This window comes from Oncorhynchus mykiss, chromosome 25, assembly GCF_013265735.2.
Source record: "Oncorhynchus mykiss isolate Arlee chromosome 25, USDA_OmykA_1.1, whole genome shotgun sequence".
In the NCBI taxonomy this organism is placed as follows: Eukaryota; Metazoa; Chordata; class Actinopteri; order Salmoniformes; family Salmonidae; genus Oncorhynchus; species Oncorhynchus mykiss.
Genome location: NC_048589.1, coordinates 44,008,317 through 44,031,413, shown reverse-complemented (window position 1 = coordinate 44,031,413; position 23,097 = coordinate 44,008,317). Strand labels below are relative to the sequence as shown.

The 23,097-nt window shown below is 46.4% G+C and overlaps 1 protein-coding gene across 2 annotated transcripts in view; it reads left to right on the top strand.

The window, feature by feature from the left end:
- Positions 1-23,097, top strand: part of LOC110505942 (papilin-like) — a 65,104-nt gene that overhangs the window by 32,858 nt on the left and 9,149 nt on the right. Inside the window, exons 5-16 of one of the 2 annotated variants that reach the window (XM_036962902.1) lie at positions 221-323; positions 1,610-1,740; positions 4,736-4,859; positions 5,628-5,708; positions 7,818-7,990; positions 10,129-10,252; positions 10,967-11,093; positions 12,578-12,643; positions 19,898-20,102; positions 21,814-21,990; positions 22,638-22,788; positions 22,898-22,978. In XM_036962902.1, coding sequence (XP_036818797.1) covers positions 221-323; positions 1,610-1,740; positions 4,736-4,859; positions 5,628-5,708; positions 7,818-7,990; positions 10,129-10,252; positions 10,967-11,093; positions 12,578-12,643; positions 19,898-20,102; positions 21,814-21,990; positions 22,638-22,788; positions 22,898-22,978 — 1,543 coding nt within the window. The remainder of the gene's footprint in view (positions 1-220; positions 324-1,609; positions 1,741-4,735; positions 4,860-5,627; positions 5,709-7,817; positions 7,991-10,128; positions 10,253-10,966; positions 11,094-12,577; positions 12,644-19,897; positions 20,103-21,813; positions 21,991-22,637; positions 22,789-22,897; positions 22,979-23,097) is intronic. The other variant, XM_036962903.1, reaches the window with a different exon arrangement.

Below are 23,097 nucleotides of genomic sequence, written 5' to 3'. Positions count from 1 at the left end.
TGACCAGGGTACACTTCTTCAAAGGCAGCGAATTGGCAGAACGACTCAGTTGTTAATCTTTGGGAATAAACCATATATTTTATGTTCAGTTCATATCACTGACAGGAAAGAGCCAACAGGGTGTTATACAGTAATATACTCTCTGTCGGCCTATGCCCTGACTTCTAATTACCCCTCTAATTACCCCTTACCCCATTACCTCTCCCTGTGTATCACCCAGGATTGCCCAGAGGGATCTCGGGACTTCAGAGAGGAGCAGTGTTCTCAGTTTGATGGATCTGACTTCCAGGGAAAACGATACAAATGGCTCCCATACTATGGAGGTGAGTCAGGAGGGCCTGAGGGCCCGGGGCTTTATACAGCTCCCATACTATGGAGGTGAGTCAGGAGGGCCTGAGGGCCGGGGCTTTATACAGCTCCCATACTATGGAGGTGAGTCAGGAGGGCCTGAGGGCCGGGGCTTTATACAGCTCCCATACTATGGAGGTGAGTCAGGAGGGCCTGAGGGCCGGGGCTTTATACAGCTCCCATACTATGGAGGTGAGTCAGGAGGGCCTGAGGGCCGGGGCTTTATACAGCTCCCATACTATGGAGGTGAGTCAGGAGGGCCTGAGGGCCCGGGGCTTTATACAGCTCCCATACTATGGAGGTGAGTCAGGAGGGCCTGAGGGCCCGGGGCTTTATACAGCTCCCATACTATGGAGGTGAGTCAGGAGGGCCTGAGGGCCCGGGGCTTTATACAGCTCCCATACTATGGAGGTGAGTCAGGAGGGCCTGAGGGCCCGGGGCTTTATACGGCTCCCATACTATGGAGGTGAGTCAGGAGGGCCTGAGGGCCCGGGGCTTTATACAGCTCCCATACTATGGAGGTGAGTCAGGAGGGCCTGAAGGCCCGGGGCTTTATACAGCTCCCATACTATGGAGGTGAGTCAGGAGGGCCTGAGGGCCGGGGCTTTATACAGCTCCCATACTATGGAGGTGAGTCAGGAGGGCCTGAAGGCCCGGGGCTTTATACAGCTCCCATACTATGGAGTTGAGTCAGGAGGGCCTGAAGGCCCGGGGCTTTATACAGCTCCCATACTATGGAGGGGAGTCAGGAGGGCCTGAGGGCCGGGGCTTTATACAGCTCCCATACTATGGAGTTGAGTCAGGAGGGCCTGAAGGCCCGGGGCTTTATACAGCTCCCATACTATGGAGGTGAGTCAGGAGGGCCTGAGGGCCGGGGCTTTATACAGCTCCCATACTATGGAGGTGAGTCAGGAGGGCCTGAGGGCCCGGGGCTTTATACAGCTCCCATACTATGGAGGTGAGTCAGGAGGGCCTGAGGGCCGGGGCTTTATACAGCTCCCATACTATGGAGGTGAGTCAGGAAAAAGACTGTATAACGTTTGGTAAAGACTGTATAACGTTTGGTAATGACTGTATAACGTTTGGTAATGACTGTATAACGTTTGGTAATGACTGTATAACGTTTGGTAATAACGTTTGGTAAAGACTGTATAATAATAACAGAAATGTTCAGCAGACCACTGGAATATATTACTGGTAATGTTATTCAAAATCCAGGTGAAGAAGGGTGAACTAAAGGTGTGTTTGTGTTTCCCACCAGCTGACAACCTGTGTGAGCTGAACTGTATGCCCAGAGGAGAGAACTTCTTCTACCGCCACAGGACAGCTGTGGCCGACGGCACGCCCTGCCACCCCGGGAGGAAGGATGTCTGTGTTGATGGAGTCTGTAAGGTAGGTGTGTGTGTGTGTGTGTGTGTGTGTGTGTGTGTGTGTGTGAGGTAGGATTAAACTTGAGGCTTAATAACAGAAGGGCATTGTGATTATCGAGGGGGGGGGGGGGGGTTGGATGGAACTTATCAACACTTTCACTCAATTCATCAATTTCACTCTGACCTCAACATGTTTCACTCTGACTTCAGTTTCCCTCTAACTTCAGTTTCCCTCTAACTTCAGTTTCCCTCTAACTTCAGTTTCTCTACAACTTCAGTTTCCCTCTAACTTCAGTTTCTCTACAACTTCAGTTTCCCTCTAACTTCAGTTTCCCTCTTACTTCAGTTTCCCTCTAACTTCAGTTTCCCTCTTACTTCAGTTTCCCTCTTACTTCAGTTTCCCTCTTACTTCAGTTTCCCTCTTACTTCAGTTTCCCTCTTACTTCAGTTTCCCTCTAACTTCAGTTTCCCTCTTACTTCAGTTTCCCTCTTACTTCAGTTTCCCTATTTCTTATAACTTCAGTTTCACGGGTACTTCAGTTTCCCTTTAACTTCAGATTCCCTCTAACTTAAACCTGTATTGAGTTGTGTGACAGCCTTCTTGTCTTCCTGAATCCCACTGATAAGATCTTCATAGCTACGCAAATACCTTCCCAGATCTAGTATCTCTCTCCTTCCAGACCTAGAATCTCTCTCTCCTTCCAGACCTAGTATCTCTCTCTCCTTCCAGACCTAGTATCTCTCTCTCCTTCCAGACCTAGAATCTCTCTCTCCTTCCAGACCTAGTATCTCTCTCCTTCCAGACCTAGTATCTCTCTCTCCTTCCAGACCTAGTATCTCTCTCCTTCCAGACCTAGAATCTCTCTCTCCTTCCAGACCTAGTATCTCTCTCTCCTTCCAGACCTAGTATCTCTCTCCTTCCAGACCTAGTATCTCTCTCCTTCCAGACCTAGAATCTCTCTCCTTCCAGACCTAGAATCTCTCTCTCCTTCCAGACCTAGAATCTCTCTCCTTCCAGACCTAGAATCTCTCTCTCCTTCCAGACCTAGTATCTCTCTCTCCTTCCAGACCTAGTATCTCTCTCCTTCCAGACCTAGTATCTCTCTCCTTCCAGACCTAGAATCTCTCTCTCCTTCCAGACCTAGTATCTCTCTCTCCTTCCAGACCTAGTATCTCTCTCTCCTTCCAGACCTAGTATCTCTCTCTCCTTCCAGACCTAGTATCTCTCTCTCCTTCCAGACCTAGTATCTCTCTCTCCTTCCAGACCTAGTATCTCTCTCTCCTTCCAGACCTAGTATCTCTCTCTCCTTCCAGACCTAGTATCTCTCTCTCCTTCCAGACCTAGTATCTCTCTCTCCTTCCAGACCTAGAATCTCTCTCTCCTTCCAGACCTAGTATCTCTCTCCTTCCAGACCTAGAATCTCTCTCTCCTTCCAGACCTAGTATCTCTCTCCTTCCAGACCTAGAATCTCTCTCTCCTTCCAGACCTAGTATCTCTCTCCTTCCAGACCTAGAATCTCTCTCTCCTTCCAGACCTAGTATCTCTCTCTCCTTCCAGACCTAGTATCTCTCTCCTTCCAGACCTAGTATCTCTCTCCTTCCAGACCTAGTATCTCTCTCTCCTTCCAGACCTAGTATCTCTCTCTCCTTCCAGACCTAGTATCTCTCTCCTTCCAGACCTAGTATCTCTCTCCTTCCAGACCTAGTATCTCTCTCCTTCCAGACCTAGTATCTCTCTCCTTCCAGACCTAGTATCTCTCTCCTTCCAGACCTAGTATCTCTCTCTCCTTCCAGACCTAGTATCTCTCTCTCCTTCCAGACCTAGTATCTCTCTCTCCTTCCAGACCTAGTATCTCTCTCTCCTTCCAGACCTAGTATCTCTCTCTCCTTCCAGACCTAGTATCTCTCTCTCCTTCCAGACCTAGTATCTCTCTCTCCTTCCAGACCTAGTATCTCTCTCCTTCCAGACCTAGAATCTCTCTCTCCTTCCAGACCTAGTATCTCTCTCCTTCCAGACCTAGAATCTCTCTCTCCTTCCAGACCTAGTATCTCTCTCCTTCCAGACCTAGAATCTCTCTCTCCTTCCAGACCTAGTATCTCTCTCTCCTTCCAGACCTAGTATCTCTCTCCTTCCAGACCTAGTATCTCTCTCCTTCCAGACCTAGTATCTCTCTCTCCTTCCAGACCTAGTATCTCTCTCTCCTTCCAGACCTAGTATCTCTCTCCTTCCAGACCTAGTATCTCTCTCCTTCCAGACCTAGTATCTCTCTCCTTCCAGACCTAGTATCTCTCTCCTTCCAGACCTAGTATCTCTCTCCTTCCAGACCTAGTATCTCTCTCTCCTTCCAGACCTAGTATCTCTCTCTCCTTCCAGACCTAGTATCTCTCTCTCCTTCCAGACCTAGTATCTCTCTCTCCTTCCAGACCTAGTATCTCTCTCTCCTTCCAGACCTAGTATCTCTCTCTCCTTCCAGACCTAGTATCTCTCTCTCCTTCCAGACCTAGTATCTCTCTCTCCTTCCAGACCTAGTATCTCTCTCTCCTTCCAGACCTAGTATCTCTCTCTCCTTCCAGAGAACCCTGTTGCTGGAGAGATACCCTCCTGTAGGTTTTCACTCCAACCCCAGTTTATCAACCAGCTAATTGTTAGAATCAGGTGTGTTAGATTAGGTTTGGAGCGAAAACCTACAGGATGGTAGCTCTCCAGGAACAGGGTCATAGAGACCTGGTGTAAACCTACAGGAGGGTATCTCTCCAGGAACAGGGTCGTAGAGTCCTGGTGTAAACCTACAGGAGGGTATCTCTCCAGGAACAGGGTTGGAGAACCCTGGTTTAAACCTACAGGAGGGTAGCTCTCCAGGAACAGGGTCGGAGAGGCCTGGTGTAAACCTACAGGAGGGTATCTCTCCAGGAACAGGGTCGGAGAGGCCTGGTGTAAACCTACAGGAGGGTATCTCTCCAGGAACAGGGTCGGAGAGGCCTACTCTAACCCATGTCCCTATCCCCCCCCCCCGTAGCGTCTGGGCTGTGACAACATGCTGGAATCCCCCCAGCAGGAGGACCCCTGTCTGCAGTGTGGGGGCAACGGACAGTCCTGCTACCCCGTCAGGAGCACCTTCAGCATGACCAACCTGCCCAAAGGTACAGTTCTCTTACCTCTTCACCAGGATCCGTGGATAGAGCTCCCGTTACAGCCCACTCTCTGTACATCAGTGTGTTAACATAGCATCTCTCCAGGTATCGACTCTTCATGTCCACTGGTGTGTTTTATGTCTCCTGTCCTCCTCCCCCCAGGCTATAACCAGGTGTTTTATATCTCCTGTTCTCTTCCCTCCCAGGCTATAACCAGGTGTTTTATCTCTCCTGTTCTCTTCCCTCCCAGGCTATAACCAGGTGTTTTATCTCTCCTGTTCTCTTCCCTCCCAGGCTATAACCAGGTGTTTTATCTCTCCTGTTCTCTTCCCTCCCAGGCTATAACCAGGTGTTTTATGTTTCCTGTTCTCTTCCCTCCCAGGCTATAACCAGGTGTTTTATCTCTCCTGTCCTCCTCCCCCCAGGCTATAACCAGGTGTTTTATCTCTCCTGTTCTCTTCCCTCCCAGGCTATAACCAGGTGTTTTATGTATCCTGTTCTCTTCCCTCCCAGGCTATAACCAGGTGTTTTATCTCTCCTGTTCTCTTCCCTGCCAGGCTATAACCAGGTGTTTTATCTCTCCTGTTCTCTTCCCTCCCAGGCTATAACCAGGTGTTTTATCTCTCCTGCTCTCTTCCCTGCCAGGCTATAACCAGGTGTTTTATCTCTCCTGTTCTCTTCCCTCCCAGGCTATAATCAGGTGTTTTATCTCTCCTGTTCTCTTCCCTCCCAGGCTATAACCAGGTGTTTTATATCTCCTGTTCTCCTCCCTCCCAGGCTATAACCAGGTGTTTATCATCCCTGTGGGAGCCACCTCCATCCAGATCAGAGAGACTGTTGCCACTCGTAATTACCTGGGTGAGTCCCTAACTGCCCGGGTGAGTCCCTAACTGCCCGGGTGAGTCCCTAACTGCCCGGGTGAGTCCCTAACTGCCCGGGTGAGTCCCTAACTGCCTGGGTGAGTCCCTAACTGCCCGGGTGAGTCCCTAACTGCCCAGGTCCCTAACTGTCCGGGCGAATCCCTAACTGCCCGGGTAAATCCCTAACTGCCTGGGTGAGTCCCTAACTGCCCAGGTGAGTCCCTAACTGCCCAGGTGAGTCCCTAACTGCCTGGGTGAGTCCCTAACTGCCCGGGCGAGTCTTTAATTCCTTGGATGACTGGGCTAGAGATGACAGGACATGAGATGGCAATAGGACAGTTGTACCAGAAAAGCTGTGTTCTATGGTGGTGTAATGATCTGTGACTCTGAACTCTAGTCCTTCTGTCTGTAATGATCTGTGACTGAACTCTAGTCCTTCTGTCTATAATGATCTGTGACTGAACTCTAGTCCTTCTGTCTGTAATGATCTGTGACTGAACTCTAGTCCTTCTGTCTATAATGATCTGTGACTGAACTCTGGTCCCTCTGTCTGTAATGATCTGTGAATCTGAACTCTAGTCCTTCTGTCTGTAATGATCTGTGACTCTGAACTCTAGTCCTTCTGTCTGTAATGATCTGTGACTCTGAACTCTAGTCCTTCTGTCTGTAATGATCTGTGACTGAACTCTAGTCCTTCTGTCTGTAATGATCTGTGACTCTGAACTCTAGTCCTTCTGTCTGTAATGATCTGTGACTCTGAACTCTAGTCCTTCTGTCTGTAATGATCTGTGACTGAACTCTAGTCCTTCTGTCTATAATGATCTGTGACTGAACTCTAGTCCTTCTGTCTGTAATGATCTGTGACTGAACTCTATTCCTTCTGTCTGTAATGATCTGTGACTCTGAACTCTAGTCCTTCTGTCTATAATGATCTGTCACTCTGAACTCTAGTCCTTCTGTCTCTAATGATCTGTGACTGAACTCTAGTCCTTCTGTCTCTAATGATCTGTGACTCTGAACTCTAGTCCTTCTGTCTCTTCTGTCTCTGAACTCTAGTCCTTCTGTCTGTAATGATCTGTGACTCTGAACTCTAGTCCTTCTGTCTCTAATGATCTGTAATTCTGAACTCTAGTCCTTCTGTCTCTAATGATCTGTGACTCTGAACTCTAGTCCTTCTGTCTCTAATGATCTGTGACTCCGAACTCTGTGTCTGTGTCTGTCTCTGTCTGTCTGTGTCTCTGTCTGTCTCTGTCTGTCTCTCTCTGTCTCTCGCTGTGTCTGTCTGTGTTTGTGTCTGTCTGTCTATCTCTGCCTGTCTCTGCCCATCTCTGCCTGTCTCTATCTCTGCCTGTCTCTGCCCATCTCTGCCTGTCTCTGTCTCTGCCTGTCTCTGCCCGTCTCTGTCTGTGTCTGCCTGTCTTTGTCTCTGTCTGTCTCTGTTTGTCTCTGCCTGTCTCTGTCTCTGCCTGTCTCTGTTTGTCTCTGCCTGTCTCTCTCTCTGCCTGTCTCTGCCGTCTCTGTCTGTGTCTGCCTGTCTTTGTCTCTGCCTGACTCTGTGTCTGCCTGTCTCTCTCTCTGCCTGTCTCTCTCTCTGCCTGTCTCTGCCGTCTCTGTCTGTGTCTGCCTGTCTTTGTCTCTGCCTGTCTCTGTGTCTGCCTGTCTTTGTCTCTGTCTGTCTCTGTGTCTGCCTGTCTTTGTCTCTGTCTGTCTCTCTCTCTGCCTGTCTCTGCCGTCTCTGTCTGTGTCTGCCTGTCTTTGTCTCTGCCTGTCTCTGTGTCTGCCTGTCTTTGTCTCTGTCTCTCTCTGCCTGTCTCTGCTGTCTCTGTCTGTGTCTGCCTGTCTTTGTCTCTGCCTGTCTCTGTGTCTGCCTGTCTTTGTCTCTGTCTGTCTCTCTCTCTGCCTGTCTCTGCCGTCTCTGTCTGTGTCTGCCTGTCTTTGTCTCTGCCTGTCTCTGTGTCTGCCTGTCTTTGTCTCTGTCTGTCTGTCTCTGTCTGTCTGTGTCTCTGCCTGTCTCTGTGTCTGCCTGTCTTTGTCTCTGCTTGTCTCTGTGTCTGCCTGTCTTTGTCTCTGTCTGTCTGTCTCTGTCTGTCTGTGTCTGTTTCACCAGCCGTTAAGAACCTGCGTGGTGAGTACTACCTGAACGGCCACTGGGTGATTGAGTTCTCTAGGACCACTCCAGTAGCTGGCACCATGCTATACTACCAGAGAGGGGCTGAGGGAGAGATGACTCCTGAGACCATCATCGGTCGTGGACCCACCACCGAGCCGCTGGTTATAGAGGTCAGAGTCAGTTGATCCTTTAGTTCCTTGGGGGGGGGGGGATTAGGTTCTAGTCCTTCTGGCTCTAATGATCTGTGACTCTGAACTCTAGTCCTTCTGTCTCTAATGATCTGTGACTCTGAACTCTAGTCCTTCTGTCTCTAATGATCTGTGACTCTGAACTCTAGTCCTTCTGTCTGTAATGATCTGTGACTGAACTCTAGTCCTTCTGTCTATAATGATCTGTGACTCTGAACTCTAGTCCTTCTGTCTATAATGATCTGTGACTGAACTCTAGTCCTTCTGTCTATAATGATCTGTGACTCTGAACTCTAGTCCTTCTGTCTCTAATGATCTGTGACTCTGAACTCTAGTCCTTCTGTCTCTAATGATCTGTGACTCTGAACTCTAGTCCTTCTGTCTGTAATGATCTGTGACTGAACTCTAGTCCTTCTGTCTATAATGATCTGTGACTCTGAACTCTAGTCCTTCTGTCTGTAATGATCTGTGACTGAACTCTAGTCCTTCTGTCTGTAATGATCTGTGACTCTGAACTCTAGTCCTTCTGTCTGTAATGATCTGTGACTCTGTACTCTAGTCCTTCTGTCTGTAATGATCTGTGACTGAACTCTAGTCCTTCTGTCTGTAATGATCTGTGACTCTGAACTCTAGTCCTTCTGTCTGTAATGATCTGTGACTCTGAACTCTAGTCCTTTTGTCTGTAATGATCTGTGACTCTGAACTCTAGTCCTTCTGTCTGTAATGATCTGTGACTCTGAACTCTAGTCCTTCTGTCTGTAATGATCTGTGACTCTGAACTCTAGTCCTTCTGTCTGTAATGATCTGTGAATCTGAACTCTAGTCCTTCTGTCTGTAATGATCTGTGACTCTGAACTCTAGTCCTTCTGTCTATAATGATCTGTGACTCTGAACTCTAGTCCTTCTGTCTGTAATGATCTGTGACTGAACTCTAGTCCTTCTGTCTCTAATGATCTGGGGGGGGGGGTGGGGGGGGGTTGTAATTTCATTTTGTATGTATGTACTCATGGTTCCTGACAATTGTTATGAAAATATAAAAATCACAACAACACAAAAAGTGGTCTGTAACGGTTTTCATGTTTAATCAAACAAAGTAAACACGATCAAATACAAAAACAAATAAACGTAACATGAAAACCGAAACAGCCTAATACTGGTGCAAAGTAACACAGCGACAGAACAAGGACAATCACCCACAAAACCCAACACCAAACAGGCTACCTAAATATGGTTCCCAATCAGAGACAATGACCAACACCTGCCTCCGATTGAGAACCATATCAGGCCAAACATAGAACTAGACAAACTAGACATGTAAACATAGAATGCCCACTCAGATCACTCCCTGACCAACCAAAACATGGAAACATACAAAGCAAACTATGGTCAGGGTGTGACAAGGTCAGAGTCACACAACGACCTCCTCGGCTGTTATAGACCTGAAACACTGGTGTTTATGTCACGTGTTTTAAAGTACCTTCTAATTTGACATTTGAGTCATATACGGGCAGTTTCCCGGGAAACACAGATCTCCATTAAAAAATGCTTTAGTCCAGAACAAGACTTAATCTGTGTTTGGGAAATCGCCCCTCTAGTTCTTTTCGCAGACGCACTCAGCCAGAGTGAATCAAAACCAGGGCATTCAGTTAAAGTAGGTAAAGCAATTCCATACGAGTAGTCTGATCCCAGGTCTGTTGTAGTCTGGTCTCAGGTCTGTTGTAGTCTGGTCTCAGGTCTGTTGTAGTATGGTCCCAGGTCTGTTGTAGTCTGATCCCAGGTCTGTTGTAGTCTGATCTCAGGTCTGTTGTAGTCTGGTCTCAGGTCTGTTGTAGTCTGATCCCAGGTCTGTTGTAGTCTGGTCCCAGGTCTGTTGTAGTCTGATCCCAGGTCTGTTGTAGTCTGGTCTCAGGTCTGTTGCTGTCTGGTCCCAGGTCTGTTGTAGTCTGGTCCCAGGTCTGTTGCTGTGTGATCCCAGGTCTGTTTGTAGTCTGGTCTCAGGTCTGTTGTAGTCTGATCCCAGGTCTGTTTGCTGTCTGTGTCTCTCTGTCTTTCTCTGTACTCAGTAAAATTAAATAAAGGTAGAGGTTTTGATGTATTTCTCTCTTTCTCTCCACCCTCAGTTGATCATCCAGGAACATAATCAGGGAGTAGAGTACGAGTACTACCTCCCTAACGGTCGGTCCAGAGAGGGATACTACTGGAGCTTCGGCTCCTGGTCTACCTGCAGCAGAGAGTGTGGATCAGGTACGTGTCCTTCTGGGGTTGCAATATTTTGGTTACTTTCCCCAAATTCCCAGGTTTTTCAGAAATTACATTTAAAAAAATCCCGGAATCAGGAGGGAATAAGCAGGAAATCCGGAATCTTCCAAGCAGGAAATTGACTCTAATTTTGCAACCCTAGTCCCTCTTTACTATAATCTAATGTCACCTTATTTTAATCTAATGTCATTTTACTTTAATCTAATGTCACCTTACTTTAATCTAATGTCACCTTATTTAATCTAATTTCACTTTATTTTAATCTAATGTCACCTTATTTACTCTAATGTCACCTTACTTTAATCTAATGTCACCTTATTTTAATCTAATGTCACCTTATTTTAATCTAATGCCACTTTATTTAATCTAATTTTATTTTATTTAATCTAATACCTTACTTTAATCTGTCACCTTACTTTAATCTAATGTCACTTTACTTTAATCTAATGTAACTTTATTTTAATCTAATACCTTACTTTAATCTAATGTCACCTTACTTTAATCTGTCACCTTACTTTAATCTGTCACCTTACTTTAATCTGTCACCTTACTTTAATCTAATGTCACTGGAGTCTTTTTGTTTACATGATGTTTCTGACATATCTTGACTTGGTCCTTCTTCTTCTTCTTCTTCTTCTTCTTCTTCTTCTTCCTCCTTGACTGATTCCTCCTTCTGTTCCCTCTTCCTCCCTCCACTAGGCTACCAGTCCCGTCTGGTGTTCTGTGCCATCGATAACGAGGCCTACCCAGACTACCTGTGCACCGCCCTGCCACGCCCCCTCACCAACCGCACCTGCAACCCTCAGACGTGCCCTCAGACCCGTCGGTGAGTCAGCCGGGCACTAGTGGGGGGGCTACGTATCACAGTAACTCCTTTTGGGAAATCAACAACAGACTTTTCAAGTAAATGGTGTTAGTTATTTACAGTCAGTGCCTCAAAAGCTGTGAAACGTTGTCCAGAGTTAACAAATGTGTGTGTGTGATTACGGGTTAAGCTAGCCCAGAGCCAGTCTTAGCCTGGGGCTAAGGACAATGTGGTGTGAAAAGGCTTTTGGAGGAGTACAGTGATACCTTGTTATGACTGATCTGGGTTCAGTAGTGTTAGTCCATGCAGGAGCTCTGGCTGGGCTACTAGCTGTGTCTGGACTCCTAGCTGTCTGGCTGGGCTACTAGCTGTGTCTGGACTCCTAGCAGTCTGTCTGGACTCCTAGCTGTCTGGCTGGGCTCCTAGCTGTCTGGCTGGGCTCCTAGCTGTCTGTCTGGACTCCTAGCTGTCTGTCTGGACTCCTAGCTGTCTGTCTGGACTCCAAGCTGTCTGTCTGGGCTACTAGCTGTCTGTCTGGACTCCTAGCTGTCTGGCTGGGCTACTAGCTGTGTCTGGACTCCTAGCAGTCTGTCTGGACTCCTAGCTGTCTGGCTGGGCTCCTAGCTGTCTGGCTGGGCTCCTAGCTGTCTGGCTGGGCTCCTAGCTGTCTGGCTGGGCTCCTAGCTGTCTGTCTGGACTCCTAGCTGTCTGTCTGGACTCCTAGCTGTCTGGCTGGGCTCCTAGCTGTCTGTCTGGACTCCTAGCTGTCTGTCTGGACTCCTAGCTGTCTGTCTGGACTCCTAGCTGTCTGGCTGGGCTCCTAGCTGTCTGGCTAGGCTCCTAGTTGTCTGTTTGGACTCCTAGCTGTCTGTTTGGACTCCTAGCTGTCTGGCTGGGCTCCTAGCTGTCTGTCTGGACTCCTAGCTGTCTGTCTGGACTCCTAGCTGTCTGGCTGGGCTCCTAGCTGTCTGGCTGGGCTCCTAGCTGTCTGTCTGGACTTCTAGCTGTCTGGCTGGGCTCCTAGCTGTCTGGCTGGGCTCCTAGCTGTCTGTCTGGACTCCTAGCTGTCTGTCTGGACTCCTAGCTGTCTGGCTGGGCTCCTAGCTGTCTGTCAGGACTTATAGCTGTCTGGCTGGGCTCCTAGCTGTCTGGCTGGGCTCATAGCTGTCTGTCTGGACTCCTAGCTGTCTGTCTGGACTCCTAGCTGTCTGTCTGGGCTCCTAGCTGTCTGTCTGGACTCCTAGCTGTCTGGCTGGGCTCCTAGCTGTCTGGCTGGGCTCCTAGCTGTCTGGGGTGTATTCACTAGAAACTAAATTGAAGCAAACAGAAGCAAACGTAATGAAACAGGGCGGGACCTACCAGAATTTGTCCAAAATAAACTCTTGTTTTTGTTGAACAAGTTTTTTCCCCGGTTACGAAAGGTTTTGCTACGATGTGCACTAATGAATACACCCCAGGTCTCACTGTTGTGGGTGATGTTGTTGTTGTTGTCCTTGTTCATAAAGGATGGCGTATCTGTATCAGCCAAATGCGTGGACGCCCTCTGAAAGCCCCAGAACATATGTGTACAGGTAACCCAGGGCCTACGGTGTCCCCGCTGATCCCCGGAGCTCAAACACAGGGGATATATATTTACACAGTTAGTCATTTAGAAGACACTCTTATCCAGAGAGGTTTACTGTTAGTGCGTATATGAGATCATGTCTTCATATACACTAGGTCAAGTAGGCCAAAGATTCAATATATTTAATTTACTACATCATCCACTATAGGCATGTAATGCTAACCTGGACATTATAGACACATCATCCACTATAGGCATGTAATGCTAACCTGGACATTATAGACACATCATCCAATATAGGCATGTAATGCTGACCTGGACATTATAGACACATCATCCACTATAGGCATGTAATGCTAACCTGGACATTATAGACACATCATCCACTACAGGAATGTAATGCCAACCTGGACACATCATCCACTATAGGAATGTAATGCTGACCTGGACATTATCGACACATCATCCACTATAGGCATGTAATGCTAACCTGGACATTATAGACATATTATCCACTATATGAATGTAATGCTGACCTGGACATTATAGACACATCATCCACTATAGGCATGTAATGCTAACCTGGGCATTATATACACATCATCCACTATAGGCATGTAATGCTAACCTGGACATTATAGACACATCATCCACTACAGGAATGTAATGCCAACCTGGACACATCATCCACTATAGGCATGTAATGCTGACCTGGACATTATAGACACATCATCCACTACAGGAATGTAATGCCAACCTGGACACATCATCCACTATAGGCATGTAATGCTAACCTGGACATTATAGACACATCATCCACTATAGGCATGTAATGCTAACCTGGACATTATAGACACATCATCCACTATAGGCATGTAATGCTAACCTGGGCATTATATACACATCATCCACTATAGGCATGTAATGCTAACCTGGACATTATAGACACATCATCCACTATAGGCATGTAATGCTAACCTGGACATTATAGACACATCATCCACTACAGGAATGTAATGCCAACCTGGACACATCATCCACTATAGGCATGTAATGCTGACCTGGACATTATAGACACATCATCCACTATAGGCATGTAATGCTAACCTGGACATTATAGACACATCATCCACTATAGGCATGTAATGCTGACCTGGACATTATAGACACATCATCCACTATAGGAATGTAATGCTAACCTGGGCATTATAGACACATCATCCACTATAGGCATGTAATGCTGACCTGGACATTATAGACACATCATCCACTAAAGGAATGTAATGCTGACCTGGACATTATAGACACATCATCCACTATAGGAATGTAATGCTGACCTGGACATTATAGACACATCATCCACTATAGGAATGTAATGCTAACCTGGGCATTATAGACACATCATCCACTACAGGAATGTAATGCTAACCTGGACACAGCATCCAATATAGGCATGTAATGCTAACCTGGACATTATAGACACATCATCCACTATAGTCATGTAATGCTGACCTGGGCATTATAGACACATCATCCACTAAAGGAATGTAATGCTGACCTGGACATTATAGACACATCATCCAATATAGGCATGTAATGCTAACCTGGACATTATAGACACATCATCCACTAAAGGAATGTAATGCTGACCTGGACATTATAGACACATCATCCACTATAGGAATGTAATGCTGACCTGGGCATTATAGACACATCATCCACTATAGGAATGTAATGCTGACCTGGACATTATAGACACATCATCCACTATAGGAATGTAATGCTAACCTGGACATTATAGACACATCATCCACTAAAGGAATGTAATGCTGACCTGGACATTATAGACACATCATCCACTATAGGAATGTAATGCTGACCTGGGCATTATAGACACATCATCCACTATAGGCATGTAATGCTAACCTGGACATTATAGACACATCATCCACTATAGGAATGTAATGCTAACCTGGACATTATAGACACATCATCCACTAAAGGAATGTAATGCTGACCTGGACATTATAGACACATCATCCACTATAGGCATGTAATGCTAACCTGGACATTATAGACACATCATCCACTAAAGGAATGTAATGCTGACCTGGACATTATAAACACATCATCCACTATAGGCATGTAATGCTGACCTGGGCATTATAGACACATCATCCACTATAGGAATGTAATGCTAACCTGGACATTATAGACACATCATCCACTATAGGAATGTAATGCTGACCTGGACATTATAGACACCTGCTGGTAAAAGGTCAAAGAAAGCCTGTACACCTCTAACACACAGCTACAGTGCAGCAGTCCTCCCTGTGTTTGAGTTCAGGCTGAGTGTCTCAAGTCTGTGTTCAGTGTTGAAGCCTGTCCTCCAGGTTGGGTGAGGGGCAACTATCCAGCTCAGAGATCCAAACTCTCTCTCCTCCTCCTCCTCCTGCAGCCAGCTCAGAGATCCAAACTCTCTCTCCTCCTCCTCCTCCTCCTCCTCCTCCCTTCTCCTTCACCTCTCCTCCCTCCTCATTCACATCTCCTCCTCCTCTTGCAACCAGCTCAGAGATGCAAACTTTTTCTCCTCCTCCTCCTTCTCCTCCCATCTCCTTCCCATGGTGGTCTGGTCTATACAGTTGAAGTCAGAAGTTTACATACACTTTAGCCAAATACATTTAAACTCAGTTTTTCCACAATTCCTGACATTTAATCCTAGTAAAAATTCCCTGTCTTAGGTCAGTTAGGATCACCACTTTATTTTAAGAATGTGAAATGTCAGAATAATAGTAGAGAGAATTATTTATTTCAGCTTTTATTTCTTTCATCACATTCCCAGTGGGTCAGAAGTTTACATACACTAAATTAGTACTTGGTAGCATTGCCTTTCAATTGTTTAACTCGGGTCAAAAGTTTTGGGTAGCCTTCCAAAAGCTTCCCACAATAAGTTGGGTGAATTTTGTCCCATTCCTCCTGACAGAGCTGGTGTAACTGAGTCAGGTTCGTAGGCCTCCTTGCTCGCACTCGCTTTTTCAGTTCTGCCGCCAGATGTTCTATAGGATTGAGGTCAGGGCTTTGTGAAGGCCACTCCAATACCTTGACTTTGTTGTCCTTAAGCCATTTTGCCACAACTTTGGAAGTATGCTTGGGGTCATTGTCCATTTGGAAGACCCATTTGCGACCAAGCTTTAACTTCCTGACTGATGTCTTGAGATGTTGCTTCAATATATCCACATCATTTTCTTCCTCATGATGCTGTCTATTTTGTTAAGTGCACCAGTCCCTCCTGCAGCAAAGCACCCCCACAACATGATGCTGCCACCCCCGTGCTTCACGGTTGGGATGGTGTTCTTCAGCTTGCAAGCCTCCCCCTTTTTCCTCCAAACATAACTATGGTCATTATGGCCAAACAGTTCTATTTTTGTTTCATCAGACCAGAGGACATTTCTCCAAAAAGTATGATCTTTGTCCCCATTTGCAGTTGCAAACTGTAGACTGGCTTTTTATGGCGGTTTTGGAGCAGTGGCTTTTTCCTTGCTGAGCGGCCTTTCAGGTTATGTCGATATAGGACTCGTTTTACTGTGGATATAGATACTTTTGTACCTGTTTCCTCCAGAATCTTCACAAGGTCCTTTGCTGTTGTTCTGGGATTGATTTGCTCTTTTCACACCAAAGTACGTTCATCTCTAGGAGACAGAACGCGTCTCCTTCCTGAGCAGTATGACAGCTGCGTGGTCCCATGGTGTTTATACTTGCGTACTATTTGTACAGATGAACGTGGTACCTTCAGGCGTTTGAAAATTGTTCCCAAAGATGAACCAGACTTGTGGAGGTCTACAATTTTTTTTCTGAGGTCTTGGCTGATTTCTTTTGATTTTCCCATGATGTCAAGCAAAGAGGCACTGCGTTTGAAGGTAGGCCTTGAAATAAATCCACAGGTACACCTCCAATTAACTCAAATGATGTCAATTAGCCTATCAGAAGCTTCTAAAGCTATGACATCATTTTCTGGAATTTTCCAAGCTGTTTAAAGGCAGAGTCAACTTAGTGTATGTAAACTTCTGACCCACTGGAATTTGATACAGTGAATTATAAGTTAAATAATCTGTCTGTAAACAATTTTTGGAAAAATTACTTGTGTCATGCACAAAGTAGATGTCCTAACCGACTTGCCAAAACTAGTTTGTTAACAAGAAATTTGTGGAGTGGTTGAAAAACAAGTTTTAATAAGTCCAACCTAAGTGTATGTAAACTTCCTACTTCAAGTGTTTATCAGTATGTCTGGGTGTTTGGTCTTCAGAAAGAGTTTTAATGACTCCAACCTAAGTGTATGTAAACTTCCTACTTCAAGTGTTTATCAGTATGTCTGGGTGTTTGGTCTCCAGAAAGAGTTTTAATGACTCCAACCTACGTGTATGTAAACTTCCTACTTCAAGTGTTTATCAGTATGTCTGGGTGTTTGGTCTTCAGAAAGTGTTCATACCCCTAGACTTTTTCCATATTTTGTTGTTACATTCTGAATTTAAATGGATTAATTTGAGAGTTTGTGTCACTGGCCTAAACACAATACCCCATAATGTCAAAGTTGAGTTAGGCTTTTAGAAGTGTTTACAAAATAATTCAAAATGAAAAGCTGAAATGTCTTGAGTCAATAAGTATTCAACCCCTTTGTTATGGCCTAAATAAGTTCAGTAGGAAATATTTGCCCAACAAGTCACATGGACTAACTCTGTAAAAATGTGCTCAACAAGTCACATAATAAGTTGCATGGCCTCACACTGTGTGCAATAGTAGTGTTTATCATGATTTTTTTAATGACTACCTCATCTCTGTACCCCACACATACAATTATCTGTAAGGTCCCTCAGTCGAGCAGTGACTTTCCACCACAAAGACCAGGGAGGTTTTCCAATGCCTCGCAAAGAAGGGCACCTATTGGTAGATGGGTAAAAATAAAACAGCAGACATTGAGTATCCCTTTGAGCATGGTGAAGTTATTAATTACACTTTGGATGGTGTATCAAAACACCCAGTCACTACAAAGATACAGGTGTCCTTTCTAACTCAGTTGCCGGAGAGGAAGGAAACTGCTCAGGGATTTCAACATGAGGCCAATGATGACTTTAAAATAGTCACAGAGTTTAATGGCTCTGATAGGAGACTCTGAGGATGGATCAACAACATTGTAGTTACTCCACAATACTAACCTAATTGACTGAGTGAAAAGAAGGAAGCCTGTACAGATACAAAATATTCCAAAACATGCATCCTGTTTGCAACAAGGCACTTAAGTTAAACTGAAAAAAATGTGGACAAGAAATTCATTTTATGTTTTATTCATTTTATTTTATGTCTGCATCATGTTATGGGTATGCTTGTTATTGTTAAGGACTGGGGAGTTTTTTTAGGATAAAAATAAATGGAATAGAGCTAAGCATAGGTATAGGTCTAGAGGAAAACCTGGCTCAGTCTGCTTTATACCCCGATGAAGACAGCTTGGCTGTCGAAACGTCGGTAATTACATTTTTTGCATCTGAGCTCTTTTATTTTCTAGTTTTCTACTCTGCTAGCCAGCACCTCGTCTTAATAGGTGTGCGTTTCTTTTTCTTCTAGATCAGTCTGCTTTCCAACAGAAACTGGGAGACACATTTCAGGAGGACAATAAACCTAGAGCACAAGGTCAAATATAACACTGAATTGAATGTTCCTGAGTGGCCTAGTTACAGTTTGGACTTGAAATAAATGAATATATGAACTTGAATATATGGCAAGACTTGAAAATGGCTGTGTAGCCAACGAACTTGACAGAGATTTTACAAAATAAAAATGTGCAAATATTGTACAATCCAGGTGTGAAAAGCTCTTCGAGACTTACCCAGAAAGACTCACAGCTGTAATCGCTGCCAGGTGATTTCCAACATGTATTGTCTCAGGGCTGTGAATACTTATATAAATGATTATGGGGTATTGTGTATAGACAGGTGAGAAATCAAAATAAACTTTAGGCTGTAATACAAGAACATTTGTAAAAAGTCAAGGGGTATGAATACTTTCCGAAGGTACTGTAGTTGTGTATATATCAGTATTAACTCAGTAGAGTACTAGTGTGTATATATCAGTATAGACCCCAGTAGAGTACTAGTGTGTATATATCAGTATTAACTCAGTAGAGTACTAGTGTGTATATATCAGTATAGACCCCAGTAGAGCACTAGTGTGTATATATCAGTATTGACCCCCAGTAGAGTACTAGTGTCTATATATTAGTATTAACTCAGTAGAGTACCAGTGTTTAGGGGCACTATGTTGCTATGTGTTGCTATGTGTATGTATATGATCACAGGAAACCTCTGTCAGCTAACTGTCTGTTTTATGTGTATTCAACACTGCTTGTTGACTTTAGTGTGTTAAAGTCTAGCCTAACCAGTGAGGGGTAGTAACCTGGAATAGCCCTCCTGATTAGTTGCTTGCTTTGAGGTTTGTAGCATCAGCTTATGACTGTGGTGTGGGTAGCTGCGGGTGGAGGGGGCCTGGGGTTGTGGTGTGGGTAGCTATGGGTGGAGGGGGCCTGGGGTTGTGGTGTTGGTAGCTGCAGGAGGCGGGGCCTGGGGTTGTGGTGTGGGTAGTTATGGGTGGAGGGGGCCTGGGGTTGTGGTGTGGGTAGTTATGGGTGGAGGGGGCCTGGGGTTGTGGTGTGGATAGCTGTGGGTGGAGTGGGCCTGGGGTTGTGGTGTGGGTAGCTGTGGGTGGAGGGGGCCTGGGGCTGTGGTGTGGGTAGCTGCAGGTGGAGGGGTTTGTGGCTACAGTACTGAGTCTGACCAGGAATAGAATAGCTTCTAACCCTCAGACATGTTTGTACACTCAGAGACACGCCATTGGACAGGGCTGTCAAACTCACTTCCTGGACGGCAGAGTGGCTGCTGGTTGTTTTATCCTTTCCATTTGTGTCCAATGAAGACAACCAGGTGAGGGGAGGTCCTAACTCATTAATGAAGACCTAGACAACCAGGTGAGGGGAGGTCCTAACTCCTTAATGAAGACCTAGACAACCAGGTGCGGGGAGGTCCTAACTCATTAATGAAGACCTAGACAACCAGGTGAGGGGAGTTCCTAACTCATTAATGAAGACCTAGACAACCAGGTGACACTGGGCCCTCCATGAATTGAGTTTGACTCCCTGCCATAGGAGTTTACAGCCGTGTCTCAGGGCTAAGTAACATCAAAACGTTAACTCCTGTCTCTCTTTACTTCCTGTTAGCTGGACAACAGGTGAGTGGAACGCATGCTCAGTGTCGTGCGGCGGTGGTTCCCAGGTGCGCAGCGTGCAGTGTGTCTCCCATGATGCATCGGGGCCCCGCGTGGTGGAGGACGGCGTCTGTGCAGCCTACACTCCAGCCCCGCCCACCCTGCAGACCTGTAGCATGCAGCTGTGTGCCTCCTGGAGGGCCTCTGCCTGGAGCCTGGTAGGTACTGAAGCTGAGCAGCAGAGCGACGGGGGTTGACTAATGAGAGAGTCATACGTAGATTGTCACCATGGTTGGAGTGAATTCCTTAAACTATCGTATTCGTGAATTGTTTGTATGTCTCTCTTTGAATGTTCTGTACATAAAGCACATCCATTTATTTGAAGAACAGACAATAATTGATGACTCAAATCCAATTGAATCCAATCTAATCCAATTTAATCTAATCCAATTTAATCTAATCCAATTTAATCTGATCCAATCTAATTTAATCTAATCCAATCTAATCCAATCTAATTTAATCTAATCCAATCTAATCCAATCAATCTAATCCAATTTTATCTGATCCAATCTAATTTAATCTAATCCAATCTAATCCAATCTAATTTAATCTAATCCAATTTAATCTCATCCAATTTAATCTCATCCAATTTAATCTGATCCAATCTAATTTAATCTAATCCAATCTAATCCAATTTAATCTAATCCAATCTAATCCAATCAATCTAATCCAATTTTATCTGATCCAATCTAATTTAATCCAATCTAATCCAATCTAATCCAATTGAATCTAATCCAATCCAATTGAATCTGATCTAATCCAATCGAATCCAATCTAATCTAATTCAATCCAATCCAATTTAATTCAATCAATTTACCTGAATTGACAGCATTGAAGTGGAATTCACCCCAATCCTACTAGTCCCATTTTTTTGTGATAAAGAATCGGAGCAGTGTTCAGTCTGACTGGTTCTCTGCCGGGTTCAGTCTGACTGGTTCTCTGCCGGGTTCAGTCTGACTGGTTCTCTGCAGTGTTCAGTCTGATTGGTTCTCTGCCGTGTTCAGTCTGACTGGTTCTCTGCCGGGTTCAGTCTGACTGGTTCTCTGCCGGGTTCAGTCTGACTGGTTCTCTGCAGTGTTCAGTCTGACTGGTTCTCTGCCGTGTTCAGTCTGACTGGTTCTCTGCCGTGTTCAGTCTGACTGGTTCTCTGCCGTGTTCAGTCTGACTGGTTCTCTGCCGTGTTCAGTCTGACTGGTTCTCTGCCGTGTTCAGTCTGACTGGTTCTCTGCCGTGTTCAGTCTGACTGGTTCTCTGCCGTGTTCAGTCTGACTGGTTCTCTGCCGGGTTCAGTCTGACTGGTTCTCTGCCGGGTTCAGTCTGACTGGTTCTCTGTCATGTTCAGTCTGATTGGTTCTCTGCCGGGTTCAGTCTGACTGGTTCTCTGCCGTGTTCAGTCTGACTGGTTCTCTGCCGTGTTCAGTCTGACTGGTTCTCTGCCGTGTTCAGTCTGATTGGTTCTCTGCCGGGTTCAGTATGACTGGTTCTCTGCCGGGTTCAGTCTGACTGGTTCTCCGTCGTGTTCAGTCTGACTGGTTCTCTGTCGTGTTCAGTCTGACTGGTTCTCTGCCGGGTTCAGTCTGACTGGTTCTCTGCCGGGTTCAGTCTGACTGGTTCTCTGCCGGGTTCAGTCTGATTGGTTCTCTGCCGGGTTCAGTCTGACTGGTTCTCTGCCGGGTTCAGTCTGACTGGTTCTCCGTCGTGTTCAGTCTGACTGGTTCTCTGTCGTGTTCAGTCTGACTGGTTCTCTACAGGGTTCAGTCTGACTGGTTCTCTGCCGGGTTCAGTCTGACTGGTTCTCTGCCGGGTTCAGTCTGACTGTGGTGTGTTACTCTGCAGTGTTCAGTCTAACTGTGGTGTGTTACTCTGCAGTGTTCAGTAACATGTGGGACAGGGGATCAATCCAGAGAGGTGATGTGTGTAGGAGAAGCATCAGTCCAGCTAGCAGACACCTCCTGCTCCGCCTCACTCCGCCCTGTAGCCGCCCAGCCCTGCTCCATGCCCGCATGCCTACTGGCTGTCAGCTGGCACGTTGGAGACTGGGGACTGGTGAGTGGCACAGACTGACAGACAGACGTTACAAACACATACACACACAGTTAACACACACTCAAGCTCAGACACACACATACATACACGCATGCTTAAACACTCACATCATTCCTCTCCTCCTCTCTTCACCTCCTGCCCTCCTCCTACCCTCCTCCTACCCTCCTACCCTCTTCCCATCCTCCTCCTCCCCTCTTCTCCTCCTACCCTCCTCCTACCCTGCTACCCTCTTCCCCTCCTCCTCCCCTCTTCCTACCCTCCTACCCTCCTCCTCCCCTCTTCCTACCCTCCTACCCTCTTCCCATCCTCCTCCTCCCCTCTTCTCCTCCTCTCCTCCTCCTACCCTCTCCTCCTCTCCTCCACCTCTCCTCCTCTTCTCCCCTTATCCTCCCCTCTCCTCCTCCCCTCCTCCTCCTCTCCTCCTCTCCCGTCTCCTCCCCTCCTCCCCTCCTCCTCTCCTCTCCTCCTCTCCTCCTCCTCTCCTCCTCCTCTCCCGTCTCCTCTCCTCCTCCTCTCCTCTCCTCCTCTCCCGTCTCCTCTCCTCCTCTCCCGTCTCCTCTCCTACTCTCCTCCTCCTCTCCTCTCCTCCTCTCCCGTCTCCTCTCCTCCTCCCCTCCTCCTCTCCTCTCCTCCTCTCCCGTCTCCAGTGCTCTAAGAGCTGTGAGTCAGGTCTGCGTGAGCGCCAGGTGATGTGTTCTGACAGAGAGAGGAACCTGTACCCAGTGGAACGTTGTAACTATGTCCCCAAACCCCTCACATTGGAGACCTGCAACACACAGCCCTGCTACCACCCACAAGGTGAAAACATGCTGTCTCTCTGTGTGTGTGTCTCCATCTCTCTGTCCAGCGACCCCCTGTCTACTATAGCTGGCTATATATTTATGCCTGTCTCCATCTCTCTGTCCAGCGACCCCCAGTATGCAGGATCCCAGAGGACATGACAACACACAGTATGGTTTCACTCCCTACATGCCAGACCACGCCACAGGTACCTGACTCATTCTTTCATCCTTCTGTCCACTTGTCCTTGACTTTCATTCATCTGTCTATCTGTCCAAGTCCACTTGACCTTGTCTTTTCATCCATCTGTCTATCTGTCCAAGTCAA